Genomic DNA, 21,382 nt, shown 5'->3' with positions numbered 1-21,382 from the left:
CTGGTTGGTATTTCCAATGTCAGGTATCTAGGGATAAATAAGTAATTTTCTAAACTATATTTTTATAGACTATAATATAATGAAAATCTAATTCATGTATTAAATAATTTAGTTTTGTTTATTTTGGTTTTAGGTCAAGCTGAAGAGCTGATAGTACCAGGCAATGAAGAGGAAATGGCTGAATTTACTTCGAATTCAGTGGAGCGTGCTTCCATACATCTGGACCTAAATCTGCCTATACTGAGTTTGCAACTAGAGTAAGTATTACCGACACCGCCAAGTTAACTCGCCCAGAATGCCCATGCATGCCCAGTGCATTTAAGACGTAAAAAAGTTTTTCATCGCGCTCACTCACAACGCGCAGCCTCAAGAGCAAGGCGACGGAGAACTTTTGTCTCGTTTTAAACGCGCCCCGTGCAAGCCCTTCAGCTTGTACTATTTTTTTACAGTCTATAAAACCGAGTGAGTGTATTTAACCCGTCTGTCTGTATGTGTATCCATAATTATTGCATAGTTGCGTAGCTCCCAAAGCCAAGATAATAATCATTATTTCAGGTCATTTGTTACATTAAACCCTTGTGTATGCCTTAAAAAGTTAAATAATGTCAATGTTTCATGATCATGGTGATACAAAGTTACTTTACTCCGCATCTTATTTCAGATCAAAACAGCTGTACGAGATAATCTACAACCGCATCAACTCGGACTTACTTCTCTGGGAGCCGGTGGTCGGCGAGCAGTACGAGATCAGTCCGCACATGGCGTTCGCTGGAGCTGAACCCAGCATCTATCCCGCTTTCTCCATGTGCAAGAATGCGGGCTACGGTATGTCTGTCTCTTTCACACTAGTAGCTACAGTACGAGATCAGCCCGCACATGGCGTTCGCGGGCGCTGAGCCCAGCATCTATCCCGCTTTCTCTATGTGCACGAATGCGGGCTACGGTATGTCTGTCTCTTTCTCTCACACTAGTAGGTACAGTACGAGATCAGCCCGCACATGGCGTTCGCAGGCGAGCCGAGCATCTATCCCGCTTTCTCTATGTGCAAGAATGCGGGCTATGGTATGTCTGTCTCTTTCTCTCACACTAGTAGGTACAGTACGAGATCAGCCCGCACATGGCGTTCGCGGGGGCTGAGCCGAGCATCTATCCCGCTTTCCCTATGTGCAAGAATGCGGGCTACGGTATGTCTGTCTCTTTCGCACTGGTTAATGATAATGTTCTTTTACACTTGTTCAGTTGTGTTTTGTGCTACGGGGTTCGTTTCGTAGCGTTATTTTCAGTGTAGGAGATATACATATACATACAGTTCTCCCATATTAATAATGCGCATGCAAATCTTCGCAAACTGTCGTATTCCCGGAAACACCCGAATCATTGAATCGTAAGAGCCTCAAACAAAGCACTTGCATTTTGATCCTTGTTCGAAAGAAATAGTAGTCAATATTATGTGACACATAATCGAAAACAATTTGGGCGGTTGGTGGCTATCACCGATCAGTCAAGGGTCTCAAGGTCAAGATCAGTATTACTTTTGTGGAATTATAAAGAGCTGCAATTACACATCGTTCTTGTTATTTTTTTCAAATGTGAATTTAATTTCAACTTTAATTATTTTTGACGATGCCATATTATGAGGCACATTTAAGAATAAAATATACGTCACATTGATAGACTTCACTTTGCCAATAAAGCCACACCCAAAAGACCAAGTTTGTAATTGTTATATTATTGTGAATGATCAGCGCTGTAAATACTTTTGAACTGAGATTTAAATTTTTTCATGTATACCTGTGTTTGAAATCCATTTATCCTTATAATATAAACCTTGTGTTATTCAAACCTTCTTTCATCCATCTTTACATCAGCTTCAGTAAGACACTTGAAAAGTACCTACTGTAACATTTTCGAAGTAAATTTTAATATTATGGAATATTATGAATTATCGAATCAAATTTCGTTACTGATAAATCAATTATCTCTTTTAGCACTAATAACATAATTCTACTAAAATTTCATGAAGAAAATGCACTTAACCACTCTAAATACATAATAGTTTTCTAACGCTCGGGAATACGACCGTTGCCGAACAATGACGAAGATTTCTATGTGCATTATCAATTTTGGGGAACTGTACAGATATATACGTACGATAATATAGGTAGATTTCCAATGCGAAGGCTAGGAATATTTAATGTCTATAGTGCAGATCTAGACTCTATTCTTTAAAAAAAATGTTGTGTATTATTTATTTTACCGTATTATTGCAATATTTGAAGTTAGTATAATTATTTTTATAATAAATAAAAAAATCTACCTACTACATTTGCCTTTTATATATTTTCAACGCAGATTCCGATTCCGCAAGTACATCATCTGACGAAGAGAACCTCTACTACTCGGCGTATGAGAGTAAAATGAAACAAAACAAGCTACCCACAGCCAAGCCGACGCCGGAGAAGAAAGAGACGCACAACTTCTGTCTCACTCTGAAGATCGATAAGGGTCTCATGACTATCTACACTCCTTATAGGGTGAGTGTCGATGCTTTCCTTATTCGTTATGATTTTGTTTATTTAAATTAATAGATTATAAACAGATAAAATGTTTCCTATACTACTTAAAAGAAGCTTGCTTGGCTGTTTGGTCTCCACTGTAAAAGAAGAAAGAAGTTATGTTGTAAAAGTGGTCGTAGTATAATTTATGAAAGCTATAGAATAATTACGATTTCTCTAATACAAAGTGGCGCATCTTGTAACAACCATAAAAGTTTTGTCAAATAATGTGTGCAGATAAACTTTTTCGTTTATTGTGAACTATAAACTTCTAGCAACGGTACATAACCACTCTTCGCATTACCTCCCTCAGACACCCTCGCATAATAACTTATACCATTACCATCCACAGGACGCCAACAAACTCGTAGTCCCCGGGCAGATGGGCACGCTAGTGGTGGACGCGCGCGCCCTCACACTGTGTTCAGTGAGCGGCCTCGGCGGGGTGCCACACACAGCACGCATGTGCCTGCGAGCCAGCCAGGCCACCCTGTATCATGATGGTGAGTGAGTGAAGCGACGATAAGTCACTTAGCCAGGGTAAATGTTCTCAGTGAGCAGGCTGGGTGGATGTGCCTGCGTGCCAGCCAGGCCACCCTGTTTCATGACGGTCAGTGAGGCGACGATGAGTCACTTAGCATGTAATGTCTAAATGTAAGTGTTGTTTCTGTGTATGTTAGAAATAAATAAATTTTATTTCTTTCTTTCTTTCTTTAATAGCAAGCAACAGCTCTCCCTCACTTCCTGCCGTGATCAAAAATAAAGAAGACTTTTTATTCCTGATCTCTGAGCTCGACAACAAGAATACGTACATCCCACACAGAAACCCCATGCTCCAATGTGTGTCCTCATATCTGCACTTGCGAGGCCCATCATTATAATAACAGCAGCCATAGTAAAAAAATGAAATGCGCCCAATGACACGTTTTTAGACATTAAAACAGAGCTATAAACGAAGCTAACAAAGTCCAGGACTAACCTAAGAATTTCATTCACAGCGGTCCAATCAATACCGTCAGAGAAGCCCCCACTTCGTCTCTACGGCACCAGTTTACCCCTCAACCTAAAAGAGACCATATACCCTTCAGCCAAAGGAGTAATGTTGAAGGAACACGTGAAGAAAGATATGCTATCGTTAGCACTGAAAGTCGAGCCTCAGCCAGATCTACCCAATTTCAAGGTAATTTTGACTTTATTCTCATAGCGTAAGGCTTCTTTTAAATTGATGGATAGATTGCCATGATAAGAACATCTAGTTGGTGGTCTTGAACACAATAAGTACTAATTTATGTTATCGCAAAAGTAAAAGTAAGTACATCGTTTGCCGGATACTACTCAAATAAAAACCGGCCAAGTGCGAGTCGGGCTCGCGCACAAAGGGTTCCGTAGTAAGCACAATAACTTAACCAAAATTACAGTTAAATCAACCTATCTCAAAAACTATAAGAGATACTTTGATCAAACCAAAAATCGTTGAAAGAGTTAATTAGCATGCATCACCTCTATTTTTTTTAGAATTTTATACCCCGTAGTTATAAAAATAGAGGGGGGGGACATACTTTTTACGACTTTGAGAGCTGATATCTCAAAAACCGTTCACTTTAAGAAAAATGTTTTTTAGAAAACTTTATATCATTTTAAAAGACCTTTCCATTGATACCCCACACGGGTATGTACATCGAAAAAAAAAATTTCATCCCTCAGTTACATGTATGGGGGGCCCCACCCCCAATTCTTTTTTTTACTATTTAGTGTCATATTTTTGTAGCGGTTCATACAACACATATTCCCATCAAATTTCATCACTGTAGTACTTATAGTTTCCGAGTAAATCGGCTGTGACAGACGGACAGACGGACAGACGGACAGACGGACATGACGAAACTATAAGGGTTCCGTTTTTGCCATTTTGGCTACGGAACCCTAAAAATGACCTTGAATCTGCGCTATCAAAACAGTATCTCCATAAATACAAACAACTTGTCCTGCCAACCACCCTGTATCAAACTTTAAAACATCACTTCTCTAAATCCAACAGAAAATCTGCATGACTCTAGGCATAGAGCACGCAACGTTGCGCCACCGCGGCAACGTTGGCATAGCGTGGCTGACTCAACTGCTAGATGTACTGGATGTGGAAGACTATAACATACCAGGGTACCAGCCGTCTACTGTGCTGACTGAACTACATGTGCATGTGTGGGACTGCGCTATCGATTACAGGTGATTATTAACTCTGTTTTGTACATAGTCAGCTTTATTACAAGTTTTTTGTGGTATACAGCTGATTTTGTATCAATGATGGACCCCAATAGATGTTAATGTAACCAACACACTGGACAATAATTTATCTGAAGAAATACAGGTTTTTTTATGCAACAATATTATGAGGACGTATTGAGTTACATTCGGATTGAATTCCACCTTACTTTATCAGACGCCAACGCACCACATGAATTATCTTTTGTTTCCTTCACAGACCGCTGTACCTTCCAATCCGGACAGTCCTCAACCTTGGAAGCTTTAGTGTCTCATCAAACGTCATAGCTCAAACCAACACGTCATCTCTTCGCTTCCTGGCCCAGGAGTGTTGTCTATCCCTTTCACACACAGGCACAGTGAAAGAGAAAGACGATGACAAACCGCCAGATGTGTTGAGGGATTATGTGTGCGTTATTGACCTTGGACTGTTTGAACTATCGCTGCGGATCGCTGATAAGGTAAGACCGCAATTAAATAAAAAGCTATAGCTAAGATACAGGTCATCATCATCATGTTTAGCCCAGTCATCCACAGGAGGACTCATCTTCTAAGGAGTAGATACAACACTCTGTCCTCGGCCTTACTTATCTAAACTACTATCGGGCGTAGATTTATGAACCTAGCGTATATCTATATGCCTAATCCAACAGCTATTGGATCTTCTGCAGATAAGCCCAACCCACTTCAGCTTGTAAACTTTAACAACTATGGTTATACTGCGTCTAAGTTATTCATCACCTCATCTCGAATGCGATCCTCACTCTTACCCCAACTAAAACCGTTCCTTCCCCCAACAGCGCAACAACACCGGTCCCCGAGTAGACCTCAGCGCGTCCAACAACGTGGTGAACTTCCACACGTGCTGGGACTCTCTAGCAGCACTGTGTAGACTCATCACGTACCTGGCGGGGAGCGGGGACTGCCAGCAGCCGCCCGCCGCGCGCGCGCCGCCCGCCGACCCCCACACGCTTGTTGGTGAGACTACATTACATACTAGATGATATATTGCAGAGAGACGCTATTGGTGCACGCTATGCCGCATCGGGCGCTATTCGTCTATTGCAGCTTTGACGCGCTGCGCTGCGCTGTTATAGCGAAGAAAGAAGGATCGAAGGACGCGCAATGCTAGAATAGGGACCAAGCGGCGTAGTGCGCACTACATCGCTTGGTCCCTATTCGTATGTTGTGGCATTGAAGCGCTCTTTGGCTCTTTTTATCATTAGTTCATGAGTGTAACTAAAAGCGCAGACGGCCGCTATTTTGCAATACAAACATTGCGGCTGTTATTTTGATAATGGCTGTAGGAAGATGTACCTATAGGTACATATATAGACAGTGCGTGCAGTATCTACAACTCGGTATATACACTCTGTCGTGTCTGGGTGGTGCAGTACCGGTGCTCGCGGCGGCGCTGTGTAGACTCATCACGTACCTGGCGGGGAGCGGGGACTGCCAGCAGCCGCCCGCCGCGCGCGCGCCGCCCGCCGACCCGCACACGCTCGTTGGTGAGACCATTTATTTTCAGGCAACATGAATATTGGTGCGAAAAATATTTTCAGGGTCTTTGAAGAAAAGAAGCAAGCAGTTCATAAGGCCAATAACTTTGTGAGCTAACCAGTTTAGGGGTCCATCGACGGTAGATGAACTGTTTATCCGTAGAAATATAATAAAGGTACGGTGGCCTGCGCCTAAAAGTATACAGGCGGACGGCTCACATGCTGCTCAAGCACATCCACATAAACACCACTGCTACACACATCACACACAACACGTCCCCGGATAACAGATGTAGGTGGTCCCTTCATCATCAGGGATCGCTATTTTAAAAACTCCGCCTGTATACTTTTAGGCGCAGGGCACCGTACATAAAATAGGATATATTATTTTATAGATATTTTTTTCCCTTGCAGGTTTAGAAGACCAAGAAGAGATAAGAGAGCTTTCGCCCAGCGAAATTCAACAAGTCAACGATCTGATGGCCGAGGCGATGAAGGAGAGTCCGAATACCACACGTAAGTATTAACTTATTAATAATAGAAACTGATTAGCAAGAAAAGTAAAGGCATATTCAGACCGATATCATGATCATGACATCTGCGCGCTAATAGATCGGTACTCGATATCACGCGAATTTACATCTCGTCGACTTTTATAGATATTATATCTGCTATCGCTTAGGTCTGAATACAGGTTTAGTCATAAAGAGACGGTAAATATAACGACGAATACCTGATCCATAACCAAATTTCCTCCCACAGTAGAAGAAGACGAAATAATCAGCTCAACAGAAAAAGAGGGCGTGGAAATTTTCTTCTTTCCCGACGAATCCAACATGCCGAAACGCCGTCTGGCCTCAGAGAGCCTAGAGACAGAATTGCCCAGTATGGAGTATGAAGAGTACAGCCAAGGAGTGACAGAGACGGCAGAGGAGGCGAGACCTACTAATGCCAATGTGGCCAATGAGCTGGGCGACCCGAGCGCCTCGCCTAAACCTCCGCCGCAGAAGCCTAAACGGAATAAAAAGGTTAGTAATTACTGCGTATTTGTCATTTGTTTATGAACAGGATATTTATGTATTAGGTAAAGGACATGGCAAAAGTTATACATTTTAACTCACCGTTGACTGGTCAACACAGATCTTTGTGTACATCTATAAGTTAGTCCCGGAATCCATGCATAGTCAAAACGTTATAGCATGTGGCGCCATCTGGCCCTCTGCACTGACCTTGACTGGTATCGCTAGCACTAGCAGTCAAAAAACTTCTATCTGAACATTGGGCTCTTCTAAGCACTACAACACTCTGTCCTCGTCCTTACCCATCCAACTAGTAACCGGTCAACTTTCTACGGTCATCTGTACATAAGTCCCACGCTACGTTAGCCGCTCCAACTAATCAACAAACACATTCCCCAGCGTTCAACCGGCGAAGGCAGCAACACAGACGACGAATACTGCATCATAGAGTCCTCCGGCTGTTCCGAGGACGAGCTCGCCGAGCCGACAGTACGCTGGTTCGGCTCCCAGCCGGTGCCGTTCATAGAGAAACACTTCACGGTGCCGGCGGCAAGGAGCGATGTGCTGAAAGCGCCGAGGAGCTTCCCGCCGCCGGAGCTTAGGTTGGTTTTTGTATTTTGTATACAGAGTGATTGGCGAATAACCCTTTTGGTGATATGGGGTGGTTACAAGATTGTTTTTCTTGTGAAAAATAGGTCAAAAGTTTGAGTTTAATTGGCATTTTCAATACTTGCCCTCCTGTATTTTTACCTACCTTTTCAAAAAAAAAAAAATCGTTAATAAAACTATTTTTATTAATGAAAAAGTTAAGAAATTTCCTATCACTTTGAAACACACACACACAGAACGCTGCGTGACTAGCGTGTGGATCTAGAAAATGGCGTTGGGACCAATTTTACGTGCCTCCAGCTATAATCCTCCAAAATTTAAACTCAATAAAACTATTTCTGATGATGCCAAAAAATAGTCGTGAAATAGTCATAAATAGTCGTGTTTTCCAAAAAATTAGTCGTATCATACTTTCGGAGTTAGAGCTATACTTTATGGAGGATTATAGCTGGAGGTCTCCAGCTATAATCCTCCAGCCTCTGCAGAACAAACGGTAAGGCCTATCGACTTGGTTAAGGTCTCAAAAAATAGTCGTGAAATAGTCGTAATGACATGCCAAATTTCAGAAATAGTCCTCAAAAGATAGCAGAGATATAAAGGTACTTTGCTGCAGCCCTGGTGGAGGATTATAGCTGGAGGTTTTGAAAATATCGAATATCTTTGGAACTACTATGACTATCGGTTTGAATTATGTCTCAAAAAATAGTCGTGAAATAGTCGCTTCTATTTATTATAATTTTAAGCTTAATAAAAGCTGTTAAATAATGATATCAAATTCTACATACAAATCAAAGTGGACGAGAATGCCAAAGCGAGCCAGTACACAAAAATAATAGCACCGTAGCATTGAAGTACTCATGTCGAATTTATCTATAAATCATTTATTTCGTCATACTTTGCATCAATAGTATCTAAACTAATCTTGGGTATGATATTTTATTGCTTTTGCTCTTAGCCTTTACCTTACTGTGTACAGAGAAAACGTATGCCTATACACGCACACATTTATCTCTGTTATCTTGACAAACGATAGCGATGACGACTACGGCGATGTAGTACTAGAAAATAATTATTTTTTAATAGTGAAATAATTACATATTTAAGTTCATACCATGTTTTTTTTATTGAACTACGTCAATATTATATTATTACTTAGCAATAAACCAACTGTGATGATTTTAAATTAAACTAAATATGTTTATAGGTAATAGCCAAATAATACTGAGATAATTGTATGAAACCTAATCTACCTAAAGATTGTTTATTGAATAACTTAAGTATAAATAAAAGTACTTTCGGCCTGTGATTGTAATTAAATGAGTTATATTTCAAACACCGTATTTTATTCTTATCGCTTGAGTGCTACCCTGTACTGCGTCTTCAATAAAACTAATCCCAATTTCACCGGCGGAGGTGGCGGCCACATCAACCCTAATAAAAAAAACAAGAACAGCACTATTTATGTGATCCCGGGATAGTAAGGGACGTAATAAATACCGGTTTGCTATAGCTTGTCCAGATGCAACCGATGACACGTTCGCTCACGCGTTCTATGCGTGCGATGCATGCCGGTTAGAAAGGAGACAAGGATAGCTATATTTGTCTGATCACGGGATAGTAAGGGATGACAATAACTGACCTAGGTACTACATCGCCGTAGTCGTCATCGCTATCGTTTGTCAAGATAACAGAGATAAATGTGTGCGTGTATAGGCATACGTTTTCTCTGTACACAGTAAGGTAAAGGCTAAGAGCAAAAGCAATAAAATGTCATACCCAAGATTAGTTTAGATACTATTGATGCAAAGTATGACGAAATAAATGATTTATAGATAAATTCGACATGAGTACTTCAATGCTACGGTGCTATTATTTTTGTGTACTGGCTCGCTTTGGCATTCTCGTCCACTTTGATTTGTATGAAGAATTTGATATCATTATTTAACAGCTTTTATCAAGCTTAAAATTATAATAAATAGAAGCGACTATCTCACGACTATTTTTTGAGACATAATTCAAACCGATAGTCATAGTAGTTCCAAAGATATTCGATATTTTCAAAACCTCCAGCTATAATCCTCCACCAGGGCTGCAGCAAAGTACCTTTATATCTCTGCTATCTTTTGAGGACTATTTCTGAAATTTGGCATGTCATTACGACTATTTCACGACTATTTTTTGAGACCTTAACCAAGTCGATAGGCCTTACCGTTTGTTCTGCAGAGGCTGGAGGATTATAGCTGGAGACCTCCAGCTATAATCCTCCATAAAGTATAGCTCTAACTCCGAAAGTATGATACGACTAATTTTTTGGAAAACACGACTATTTATGACTATTTCACGACTATTTTTTGGCATCATCAGAAATAGTTTTATTGAGTTTAAATTTTGGAGGATTATAGCTGGAGGCACGTCCAATTTTAGGTATATTGATTCTGGTCTTGTAATGAGTATGATGCTTTATATTACTGTTACACGTTACCATTTCAGGTACACTCTATGCGAGATGAGCGTAGTGTGGCATTTGTTCGGCGGCAACGACTTCAAGCTGCCAGGCGATACTGCCCCTTCTGCCTCTAGCAAGAAGAACGTCACTATCAACGAGGGCGACTCTCGGCAGGGATCACCGAAGACTAACAAGTAAGTAGGGTTTGTGACCTCTTATGGTGATAAGAAAGATAATAGAACTCTTTGTAAAATGAGGTATTTTGACTATATTCATAAAATTTCGACTGCCCTATTTTTCCGTCACAAAATTTTTTTTGGACGTCTCAAAAGCTTACCTCCTCCAAAAAATTTAACTCATCTCCAATCCACCCGAGCTTTATTGGAAAATAATAATGTAAAGCCTATTGTTGGTACGAGTACATAGGTTTACTCTCGTCAAGATCTAAGATTGTATGTAATTAAACTACTACCTAGTACCTACTGTATATCATAAACTCATAACCATTACTCCCATCCCACCTCCAGACGCACAACAGAATACGAGCCCTACGAAGCCGGGCGCGCCATTACGCAAGCCTACCGTCAGTCCGGCGTCCGCTGGTCGGCGGGCAGCGAGCGAGTCACCCAGCGAGCCCCGAGTGAGCCCCTAGCCGCCTGGCGCACCCGTGGGGGACCTGGCAGAGACCAGGCTACGAATGTCGCTGTTAGCCTTAGCAAGGTAGGACTGCATTGCATACATGCACACTAGTGTATAGTCTATGAGCCGCTAGCCGCACTACACATGCACCCTAGTATTTAGTCTATGGTATGAGAAGCAGTGAGCGAGTCACCCAGCGAGCCCCGAGCGAGCCGCTAGCGGCGTGGCGCACCCGTGGTGGACCTGGCAGGGACCAGGCTACCAATGTTGCTGTCAGCCTTAGCAAGGTGACTGTATTACATATATGCACCCTAGTGTATGAACCACTAGCCGCATTAAACACACACCCTAGTGTATAGTCTTTGGTATTAAGAAGGCAGGTAAATAGCGAGTCACACAGCGAGCCGCTAGCGGCGTGGCGCACCCGGGGTGGACCTGGCAGGGACCAGGCTACCAATGTTGCTGTTAGCCTTAGCAAGGTACATGCACCCTAGTCTATGAGCCGCTAGCCGCACTACACACACGCACCCTAGTGTGCCAGTGTATAGGTAGTCACCTTGCTGAGTATACTATACAGTCTACAGCCTTAGCAAGGTGACTGTATTACATACATGCACCCTAGTGTATGAGCCGCTAGTCGCACTAAACACACAGACACCCTAGTGTATAGTCTATGGTATGAGAAGGCGGGCAGCGAGCGAGTCACGCAGCGAGCGCCGAGCGAGCCCCTAGCCGCCTGGCTATTTTTATTTATTTTATTTTATTTTAATTTTGAAGCCACAATCTAACCATCCCCCCTTCCACAGATAAAGTTCCAACACGAAACCTACCCAGCGGGCGGCACCCACGCGGCGAGACAGACGCTGGCCATCAGCAAGATAGAAGTACTAGACCGACTGGAGAAGAGTCACATCAACAAACTACTCAGCCAATACGTGTTGAAGGACGAGCCTGAGAGGAAAAACGCTCATATGGTGAGTGAACTTTGAAGATTGAAAAATACATAAGTATATTACCTATTTGTCAATAATTGGATCGTCGTTATTGGTATCTTGATGACAAAATTTGCATATAATATAATTTAGTTATTACTTTCAAAAGCTGTCTTGTACCGCTGCCTGGCATCTCATCTTCGGCCGCGTATGTAACCGGAGTTTTGCCATTTATTAAATTGTATCGACGACATTGTCTATCCGTATTCTGTATGCAGGCAATAATGTCAATAATTGAAGTGTATTGTCGTTTCGTTTCTACTAAACTACAGACGACAGACGGGTCTTATAACTTATGCCGCCGCCATTTTATCCCCCGTAAATGTGACTAAACAAGCCTTCACTATTTACCTTTCGTTTCCCCCACCAGCTGGTAGTAAAAGCCGTGCACCTCCGTCCAATGCCGGGGCAGGGCGCTGAAGAGTGCTGCCTGAAGGTGTCGCTGCTGCCGCTCAAGTTCAACGTGGACCAGGACACGCTCTCCTTCCTCATGGCGTTCTGCACCAAGCTCGGCGCCGCGGACCACAGCGGTCAGTGCGGGTTCATTGTAGCATATAGCACACTTACAGGGCTCTTTAATCAAAATTTTCATTTGTCACACACAAACCATTCTTCAAGGTTCTTCAGGTGTCTCAGCGTCGCAGACGCAGTCTCGCTCTTTATAAGACTCGACACAGCGACGCTGAGTGCGTGGTAAGTATTGAATTCATTTTAGCACATAGCACACTCATAAAATAGCGCTTTTTAAACTCTTCAAAGGACACGGCACAGTGACGCTGAGTGCGTAGCAAGTATTGAATTCATTTTAACACATAGCACAATCATAAAATAGCGCTTTTTAAACTCTTTAAAGGACACGGCACAGTGACGTTGACATATCCTGCACACTTGAAATATCTACGATACAAGGCCAGAGTAGGACAAAATCCAGCCTATAGGTTCCAAATCATCATAATATACTACAGAATGTAAGACACATCACTCTATACTCCTTGTAATAAGGGTGACAATAGCGCTTGGGGCGCGGGGCGGGGCGCCGCCAGGTGTCGCTGCTGCCGCTCAAGTTCAACGTGGACCAGGACACGCTCTCCTTCCTCATGGCGTTCTGCACCAAGCTCGGCGCCGCGGACCACAGCGGTCAGTGCGGGTTCATTGTAGCACATAGCACACTCATAGCGCTCTTTAATGGACATACACAAACCATTCTTTAAGGAGTGGATGCATTTTAGCATATAGCATATTGTTGGCGCTCTTTAACGAACGCGGTTGAACGACTGACGCGCAGAGCAGATTTCGGTACTAAATTCATTTTAGCACATAGCGCACTCATAAATTAGCGCTCTATATAGGACACGGCACCGTGACGCTGACATATCCTACACACTTGAAACATGATACAATGTCAGAGTAGTAGAAAATCCAGTCTATAGATTCCATCTCATCATACTAACACTACAGTTGTAAGAAACATCATTCTACGCACTCATAAATTAGCGCTCTTTATAGACACCAATGAACCATGATAAATTAGACGCCTATAGTTTCCATATACTACAGGGGTAGAATACAGCACTCTATGTCTCTTGCAAAAAGGGTGCTAATAGCGCTCGGGGCGCGGGGCGGGGCGCCGCCAGGTGTCGCTGCTGCCGCTCAAGTTCAACGTGGACCAGGACACGCTCTCCTTCCTCATGGCGTTCTGCACCAAGCTCGGCGCCGCGGACCACAGCGGTCAGTGCGGGCTCATTGTAGCACATAGCACACTGTTAGCGCTCTTTTAATAGACACTGTGATGCGTGCGACAGATTTCCTTTGTCATATACAAACCGTTATTCAAGGAGTAAATGCATTTTAGCATATAGCACACTCGCAGCGCTCTTTAAAGGACACGGTGATGCGCGTGGCATATTTATATTGTTACACACGAGGCATTCTTCAAGAAATGGATGCATTTTAGCATATAGCATACTCTTGGCGCTCTTTAACGAACGTAGTTGAACGACTGACGCACAAAGCAGATTTCAGTACTAAATTCATTTTAGCACATAGCGCGCATTCTTAAATTAGCGCTCTTTATAAGACTCGACACAGCGACGCTGCCGCTGAGTGCGTGGTAAGTATAAACACTCATAATCTTGCGCTCTTTATAGGATACGGCACAGTGACGTTGCCATATCATACACACTTGAAATATGATACAAGATCAGAGTAGAAGAAAAACCAGCCTATAGATTCTACCTCATCACAATATACAACAGTTGTTAGACTCATCACTCTATACTTACTCCTTGTAATAAGACGTGTGCTAACCATATCACCTATGGAGTGAATCCAGCCTATAGATTCCACCTCATCATAATAATACTACAGATATAAGACACAACCCTCTACTCTCCTTGTAATAAGGGTGACAATAGCGCTCGGGGCGCGGAGCGGGGTGCCGCCAGGTGTCGCTGCTGCCGCTCAAGTTCAACGTGGACCAGGACACGCTCTCCTTCCTCATGGCGTTCTGCACCAAGCTCGGCGCCGCGGACCACAGCGGTCAGTGCGGGTTCATTGTAGCACATAGCTCACTCATAACGCTCTTTAACGAACGTAGATTGCATTTGTCACTCACAAACCACAAGTTCTTCAGCATGCTCAGCCTCGAAGACAGCTGTGGTTACTTTACCACATAGCACACAAGAGTATTCTAAGAAGCGCTCTTTAACAGTCGCGGTGTGTTAATTTGTCATACATAAAACATTCTTCAAGATTCTTCAGGTGTCTCGGCGTCGCAGACTACAGCGGTCAGTACAGAATTCATTTCAGCATATAGCGCACTCTTAAATTAGCGCTCTTTATAGGATACGGCATAGTGACGCTGACATATATTATACACTTGAAACATGATATATTAGAAGCCTATATATAGGTTCCACTTGATCATAATATAATACAGTTATAAGACACAGCGCGCTAAGCCCCTTGTAATAAGGGTGACAATAGCGCTCGGGGTGCGGGGCGGGGTGCCGCCAGGTGTCGCTGCTGCCGCTCAAGTTCAACGTGGACCAGGACACGCTCTCCTTCCTCATGGCGTTCTGCACCAAGCTCGGCGCCGCGGACCACAGCGGTCAGTGCGGGTTCATTGTAGCACATAGCACACTCATAGCGCTCTTTAATGAACACGGAGACTTACTTATGAATCATTCTTCATGGCATTCTTCAGCAAGGCGCTGCAGAGCATAGCGCAGCGGTCAGTGGGGGTTCATTGTAGCATATAGTATAGGTACTGTTAGCGATTTTGAAAGGACATGGTACTGTTGCTATGACGTGTGCGGTTGATTTCTTTTGTTACACACGTGTAGCGACACATGTTATAGTCACGTTTTGCAATGTCAGCTTTCTAGTTACTTCCAGTAGCGAACAATGCGCAGACGCTAGTCGTCTCGCGCCCGTCACTTAGCTCACACACTGAAAATGTAATTGGTTACTATGTGTATAATCTCAGTAAATAGTTTGGCCTCAAGAAATCCTGCATTCGTCATTTACCACAACCCCATAGTCACCCCACATGTAACCCAACATTGGTGACCCCGACGTGATCTAGCATTTAGTGAGTGCAGAACATTATTATTTTTACACACGAAACATTTTTCAGAAAGCTCAGCGCCGCAGAGGTCTCCGGACAGTACTAAATTCATCTTAGCATATAGCGCACTAAAATAAATACAAGTTATTTAAGTACAGAATATTATGTGAATTAGCTCTCTCTCTCCCCCCTTTTTTTATATCCGCCAATACTCAATACTTCATCCTATTCCCATTTATGCAATGACCGCAATTTTCATATTGTTTCTACTTACGCGACAGCTATAAGGGTACCAAATTCGTTTTAGCACTTTGCACATTTTTTAACATAATAGAAATAATAAATAAATAAATAAAATGATAATTGAGACTAAATATTGCTTTCTTCCTTACAGAAGACGACCCCACCAGCCTGGCCGGCATGTCGTCCTCATCACCAGGCTCACGGCAGACGACGCCCACACACCGAGCGCCCGTCATGAGCGTGGGCAAGACCCTGCGCGACCCCCCGCCCACCCCCACCTCGCTGGGGGACGCTGACGCGCTGTCGCTCAGTGACGCCCGTATGTAGTAGAGAATAAGGCTCTATATACCACGCACTAGAACCTGCGCGACCCCCCGCCCACCCCCACTTCCCTGGGGGACGCCGACGCGCTGTCGCTCAGTGACGCCCGTATGTAGTAGAGAATAAGGCTCTATATACCGCGCACTAGACCCTGCGCGACCCCCCGCCCACCCCCACCTCGCTGGGGGACGCCGACGCGCTGTCGCTCAGTGACGCCCGTATGTAGCAGAGAATAAGGCTCTATATACCACGCACTAGACCCTGCGCGACCCCCCGCCCACCACCACCTCGCTGGGGGACGCCGACGCGCTGTCGCTCAGTGACGCCCGTATGTAGTAGAGAATAGGGTTATTAATTTTATTATACAATACGTCACCGTCACTGGCAGGTGCTGATGAGCTGTCGCTTTATGATACTCGTATGTTTTAGAGAATTTAGAGAATAAGGTTATTTTTTATAGTTCTGAAAGCAATAATTATCTGGTCTCAGTCAAATAAAGTTGGGCAATTTTGGTAGATTAGTTTGGTTTGGTTGGAATAAAATGCTTTTTTGACCACAATCTACATCTTACAGCCATGGAAGAGCCACTGATGGAGAAATACCAAGCGGAACGGCTCGTGTCAGAGAACCTCATCCAACTCGAGGAGGACTTCCAGAGACTGGGCGTGGAGCAGCCGCCACCCGCGCCCCGCGCCGCCCCCGCTGCGCCTGCGCCGGACGCGCCGCTGTATTTGAGGTATTCTATTCTATTCTCTGTGGGGGTGTAAGTACCTGCACCTGGCTCTCTCGAGTGGAACCTTTGTGCATATCCCCAAGGTCTAAACTGCCTTCCTAAGCTTGGACCATTTCCCCACCACGCTGGTCCACTGCGGGTTGGTGGGTTCACATATCTAGATGTGCTAGATCTAGATATGCAGGTTGCCTCACGATGTTTTCCTTCACCGTAAGAGCGATGGTATACATTGTACTTAAGTTAAAAGAACTCATTGGTACATGTCACCGCCGGGATCGAACCCGCATCTCTGGCGTGAGAAGCGGGCGCTTACCCGACTGAACTACCAACGCTCCGTATTTGAGGTATGTAAATAGATAAACAACAAATCAATATGTTTTTTTGTAATTTAGATTAAGTTTATCCGAAAATAAATATATTTATTCATTCATTCATTCAAATATAACCTGCTGCCGCTACACGGGTTCGTTATCTACGTTGATAAAGGTCACTACATCGTGATTCGCCATAAATACGGCGCTGTGATTGGTGGAACGCGCATTAAGTTGGTCGACGTTGATCATCCCGTGTAGCGGCCTCTGTGTTATATGGAAAGTTTAAGACGTGATTTTGCAAAGTCACTTTTCCAAAGAATGGTCTTTAGTCTAACATCAAAATTGCTTGAGTTTTGTAAACTAAAATATACTGAAACTGATCTATTCCAGATCTATTTTAAAAAAGTGCAAACCATTTTATGAGACCTTCGCTCGCACTAAAAGCTGATCGAAACGCGAACATTTGTAATGGACGTTTGTAATGGCTAACTGTAATCCGCCATCAACTGATCTTTACTATCACACAACTTAAAACCCTAACCACATTACAGGCGTGTGGTATTCTCCCCCGAAGTCCCGATACGTCTGGACTACGTGGGCAAACGGGTAGACCTCTCCGCCGGGCCGGTGGCCGGCCTGCTGATGGGGCTGGGGCAGCTGAACTGCTCCGAGCTGCGGCTGAAGAGGCTTTATCATAGGTATGTTTTGTGACATTAGTCGTTTTGTAGTGTTTGTCCTGCTATCTAAAACGAAGAGCCACGTATAGTACACGTATTTAGCGATACACGTCGCTATTCAATGCCATATTCAAGCCCCAGATCGTTTGTTTAGTGAGCTGTGGGTATATGCTACACTACGTTTTCCTATCTGAGATCATGCGAGCTACCGGTTTCCGGTAGGACTGGTCGTAAGTCGTAACTGAATTAAAATACGCATAGGTTAGCACAGCGCCGCATTTTCGCTTAGTAGTTGTGACACACAAAAGTCGCTTTTGTGAAATTACATGGCGAAATCATTAGGATGCACCGCAACGTAGCTCTCATGACTATTCAGATACCTACCTAAGTTCAGGTGTTAGCTATTATAGCATGCACATTTACCTATTGCAAAAATTTTATCCGAGTGTTTTAATAAAATAAATCCATGATATTTTAGTTTATTAAAAACATGTTGTTCCCCCACCAGACACGGGCTACTCGGTGTGGAGCGGCTAGTGAAGTGGGCAATCCACGAGTGGCTGTCGGACATCAAGCGCCACCAGCTGCCCGGCCTGCTCAGCGGCATCGGGCCCATGCACTCGCTGCTGCAGTTCGGTATGTACACCCACGAGTAGATGAAGCGTCCGTAGTCGAGCGAGATTCAGTGATCGCAACTAATCACTGAGGTTAGCTTAACACATGGCACAGTCAGCCATTGGATGGGTGACCGATTTCAAGTGGTTATTTTCTGGACGCTTCCGTGCTTCGAACGGCACGTTAAGCCGTGGGTCCCGGTTGCTGCTTCGTCAGCAGTAGATAGCCTAGTCAGAGTCCTTCGGGCGGTTTAAAACATCTGACAGTCGGGTTGCCCACTTACCCGACAACTCTCTCAGCACAAGCTTTCCGCATTTATGTGACTCCCAGACTATAGTCGCGCGGGCGTATCGTATAACTTTTTTGCGTAAGTATAGCGTCAGATAGCCTAGCCTAGACTCCTCTGAGGAGAAGCGGAAAAAATAACCTCAAATAGCTCAATCTCAAAGTCAAGTCAGATTTCTGGTTTAGTCCCTCTTTTACGGTTTTGTCCCTCTCTGTTAAATAACAAATTGTTCTCTGTCAGAGAGTGACAAAACAGTTCAAAAGCTAAAGCGTCCTATAACTTTTTTATGAAGAAGAAATCTCCTATGAAATTATTACTACTAACTCATCCCCATATGCTCCCTACAGTGACCGGCATCCGCGACCTCCTCTGGCTGCCAGTGGAGCAGTGGCGTCGCGACGGCCGCCTGGTCCACGGCTTGCGTCGCGGCGCCGCGTCGTTCACGGCTAGAACCGCTGTGGCAGCTATTGATATCACGCAGCGGATACTGCATCTTATACAGGTGGGTTTAAGAGCCATATTATTTGTAGAAAGAGAAAAATGTGAATGTGAATCACGATAGGCGTAGTAAATATTCAGCAAAAAATACATAAAATTATACAGGTTGTTCAAAAAGGGTATACTAAGCCGAAACCTACATGTGCAGCATGGTAAAGAAATAAAGAAAGAAAGAAAGAAACATTTATTTGACACACTGAACAATAAAAAAAAAAAATATAAGCCAGAAAATGAAATCAGAATTTCCAAATTCGCCGAAAAAAAAAAAAACATACAAACTATGTTGTTCACGTAGCTTTTTACTATGGAGTACCCTTTTTGCAACACACTGTATAAAGTGCAAGAAAATACATTTTCAACAGGCCATAAATCATATTTGTACGCACTGATTAATATCGCCGCTGGATTCCTCTTTCATCTCATTCTTTAGGCTGTTTATTATGGAACCGGCTTATGCTATTTAGGTAATTTCAATACCTCCTTTATAATTTGCAGGCGACCGCCGAAACAGCCTTCGACATGCTCACCCCCGGGCCGACACTGCAGTTACAAGACGCGTACGACCGTCGCACGCGGCGGCGGCAGCGGCGGCGCGACCCGTCGCGGCACCCCAACGACATCCGCGAGGGCGTCGCCAGCGCGTACCAAGTTATGAAGGAGGTGAGATATGATAGATACTTATTATAAAAGGAACTGGCTGATTGCTAATGTGACATGCGAAAATTTAATAAGTTAAATTGCACATTTTACACTTGACCCGGTGCTGTCTATAGTTAGATAGCGTCACCCCAACGAGGGCGTCGCCAGTGCGTACCAGGTTATGAAGGAGGTGAGATGTCATGGAGACTTGTTGTAGTCACTGGCTGATTGCTGATGTGACATGCAATTTTGTTTATTGTAAAATTGCATATTTTACACTGGACCCGGTGCTGTATAGATAGATAGCGTGCTTATGCGCCGAGGTGTGGTCCTATCGTGAATGGTCGCCAGCGGGTACCAAGTTATGAAGGAGATGAGTAGTGATGGAGACTTGTTGTAGTCACTGGCTGGTTGCTATTGTGACATAAGAAGATTTTAAAAGTGAAATTGCACATTTTACACTTGACCCGGTCCTGTCTATAGATAGATAGCGTCACCCCAACAACATTCGCGAGGGTGTCGCCAGCGCGTACCAGGTTATGAAGGAGGTGAGATGTGATGGAGACTTGTTGTCACTGGCTGATTGCTAGTGACATGCGAAAATTAAAAAAGTAAAATTGCACATTTTACACTAGACCCGGTACTGTCTATAGATAGATATCGGCACCGCAACGACATCCGCGAGGGCGTCGCCAGCGCGTACTAGGTTATGAAGGAGGTGAGATGTGATGGAGACTTGTTATCACTGGCTGATTGCTACAATGTGGGATGTGAAAATTTAAAAAGTAAAATTGCACATTTACACTTGACCCGGTGCTGTCTATCAATAGATAGCGGGCTTATGCGCCGAGGTGTGGTGCTATCGTGAATGGTACCTAGTATGATTCGTGAGAGCTAACCCAATACCTATAAGTACGTTATGTGTCGTGATATACCATGGCTCAAAGCCACATCCACGTCTACCCTAAGACTATTTCACCGCAACGCAGCGTAACAGTTTCGTATCGTATGTAATAATAAATGCTGCCCGCTGTACTGCTATTACCATCTTCCTATCCCGAGCCCGACGGTGCCCTGCCGTTCCGTACAAAATAGTAAAACCATCCTTATATCCACCTAATCTACCATTTCCTCCCCTAGGGCTTCGCCGAAACAGCAGCCACCATCACCATAGCGGCGCGCAGCGAGAGCGGCGTGGGCGTCCTCCGCCACCTGCCCGGCGCCGCCGTGTCGCCGCTGGCGCTGGCCGCCGCCGGCGCTGCCGACGTGTTGGGCGGCGTGCGCGCCTCGCTCGCGCCTACTGCCCAGCGGGATCATAAGGACAAGTACCGGCACTCTCAAGGTAGATACTCATGTACAAACTTAAAGGCAGACGCATTAAGAACCTCCTCCACAGACGTCAATTATACTAGATTCCCCAAGTAAACGTACTGGGCGTGTCAAAATAGTTAAAAAAAGTAACTAGAGACT

The 21,382-nt window shown here is 44.0% G+C and overlaps 1 protein-coding gene across 1 annotated transcript in view; it reads left to right on the top strand.

Moving 5' to 3' along the window:
* Positions 1-21,382, top strand: part of LOC105380832 (autophagy-related protein 2 homolog A) — a 33,105-nt gene that overhangs the window by 10,678 nt on the left and 1,045 nt on the right. Inside the window, exons 16-38 of the mRNA XM_048630099.1 lie at positions 134-257; positions 662-825; positions 2,353-2,534; positions 2,908-3,058; positions 3,554-3,735; positions 4,594-4,778; positions 5,035-5,275; positions 5,615-5,792; positions 6,728-6,829; positions 7,076-7,341; positions 7,732-7,934; positions 10,432-10,581; positions 10,915-11,107; positions 11,833-12,000; positions 12,389-12,558; positions 15,256-15,260; positions 15,981-16,148; positions 16,724-16,886; positions 17,749-17,895; positions 18,383-18,510; positions 19,123-19,277; positions 19,769-19,933; positions 21,053-21,254. Coding sequence (XP_048486056.1) covers positions 134-257; positions 662-825; positions 2,353-2,534; positions 2,908-3,058; positions 3,554-3,735; positions 4,594-4,778; positions 5,035-5,275; positions 5,615-5,792; positions 6,728-6,829; positions 7,076-7,341; positions 7,732-7,934; positions 10,432-10,581; positions 10,915-11,107; positions 11,833-12,000; positions 12,389-12,558; positions 15,256-15,260; positions 15,981-16,148; positions 16,724-16,886; positions 17,749-17,895; positions 18,383-18,510; positions 19,123-19,277; positions 19,769-19,933; positions 21,053-21,254 — 3,792 coding nt within the window. The remainder of the gene's footprint in view (positions 1-133; positions 258-661; positions 826-2,352; positions 2,535-2,907; positions 3,059-3,553; positions 3,736-4,593; positions 4,779-5,034; positions 5,276-5,614; positions 5,793-6,727; positions 6,830-7,075; positions 7,342-7,731; positions 7,935-10,431; positions 10,582-10,914; positions 11,108-11,832; positions 12,001-12,388; positions 12,559-15,255; positions 15,261-15,980; positions 16,149-16,723; positions 16,887-17,748; positions 17,896-18,382; positions 18,511-19,122; positions 19,278-19,768; positions 19,934-21,052; positions 21,255-21,382) is intronic.

This window comes from Plutella xylostella, chromosome 25 (assembly GCF_932276165.1).
Source record: "Plutella xylostella chromosome 25, ilPluXylo3.1, whole genome shotgun sequence".
In the NCBI taxonomy this organism is placed as follows: Eukaryota; Metazoa; Arthropoda; class Insecta; order Lepidoptera; family Plutellidae; genus Plutella; species Plutella xylostella.
Note: the sequence above shows the minus strand (reverse complement) of the source record. Positions and strands in the feature narration are given on the sequence as shown.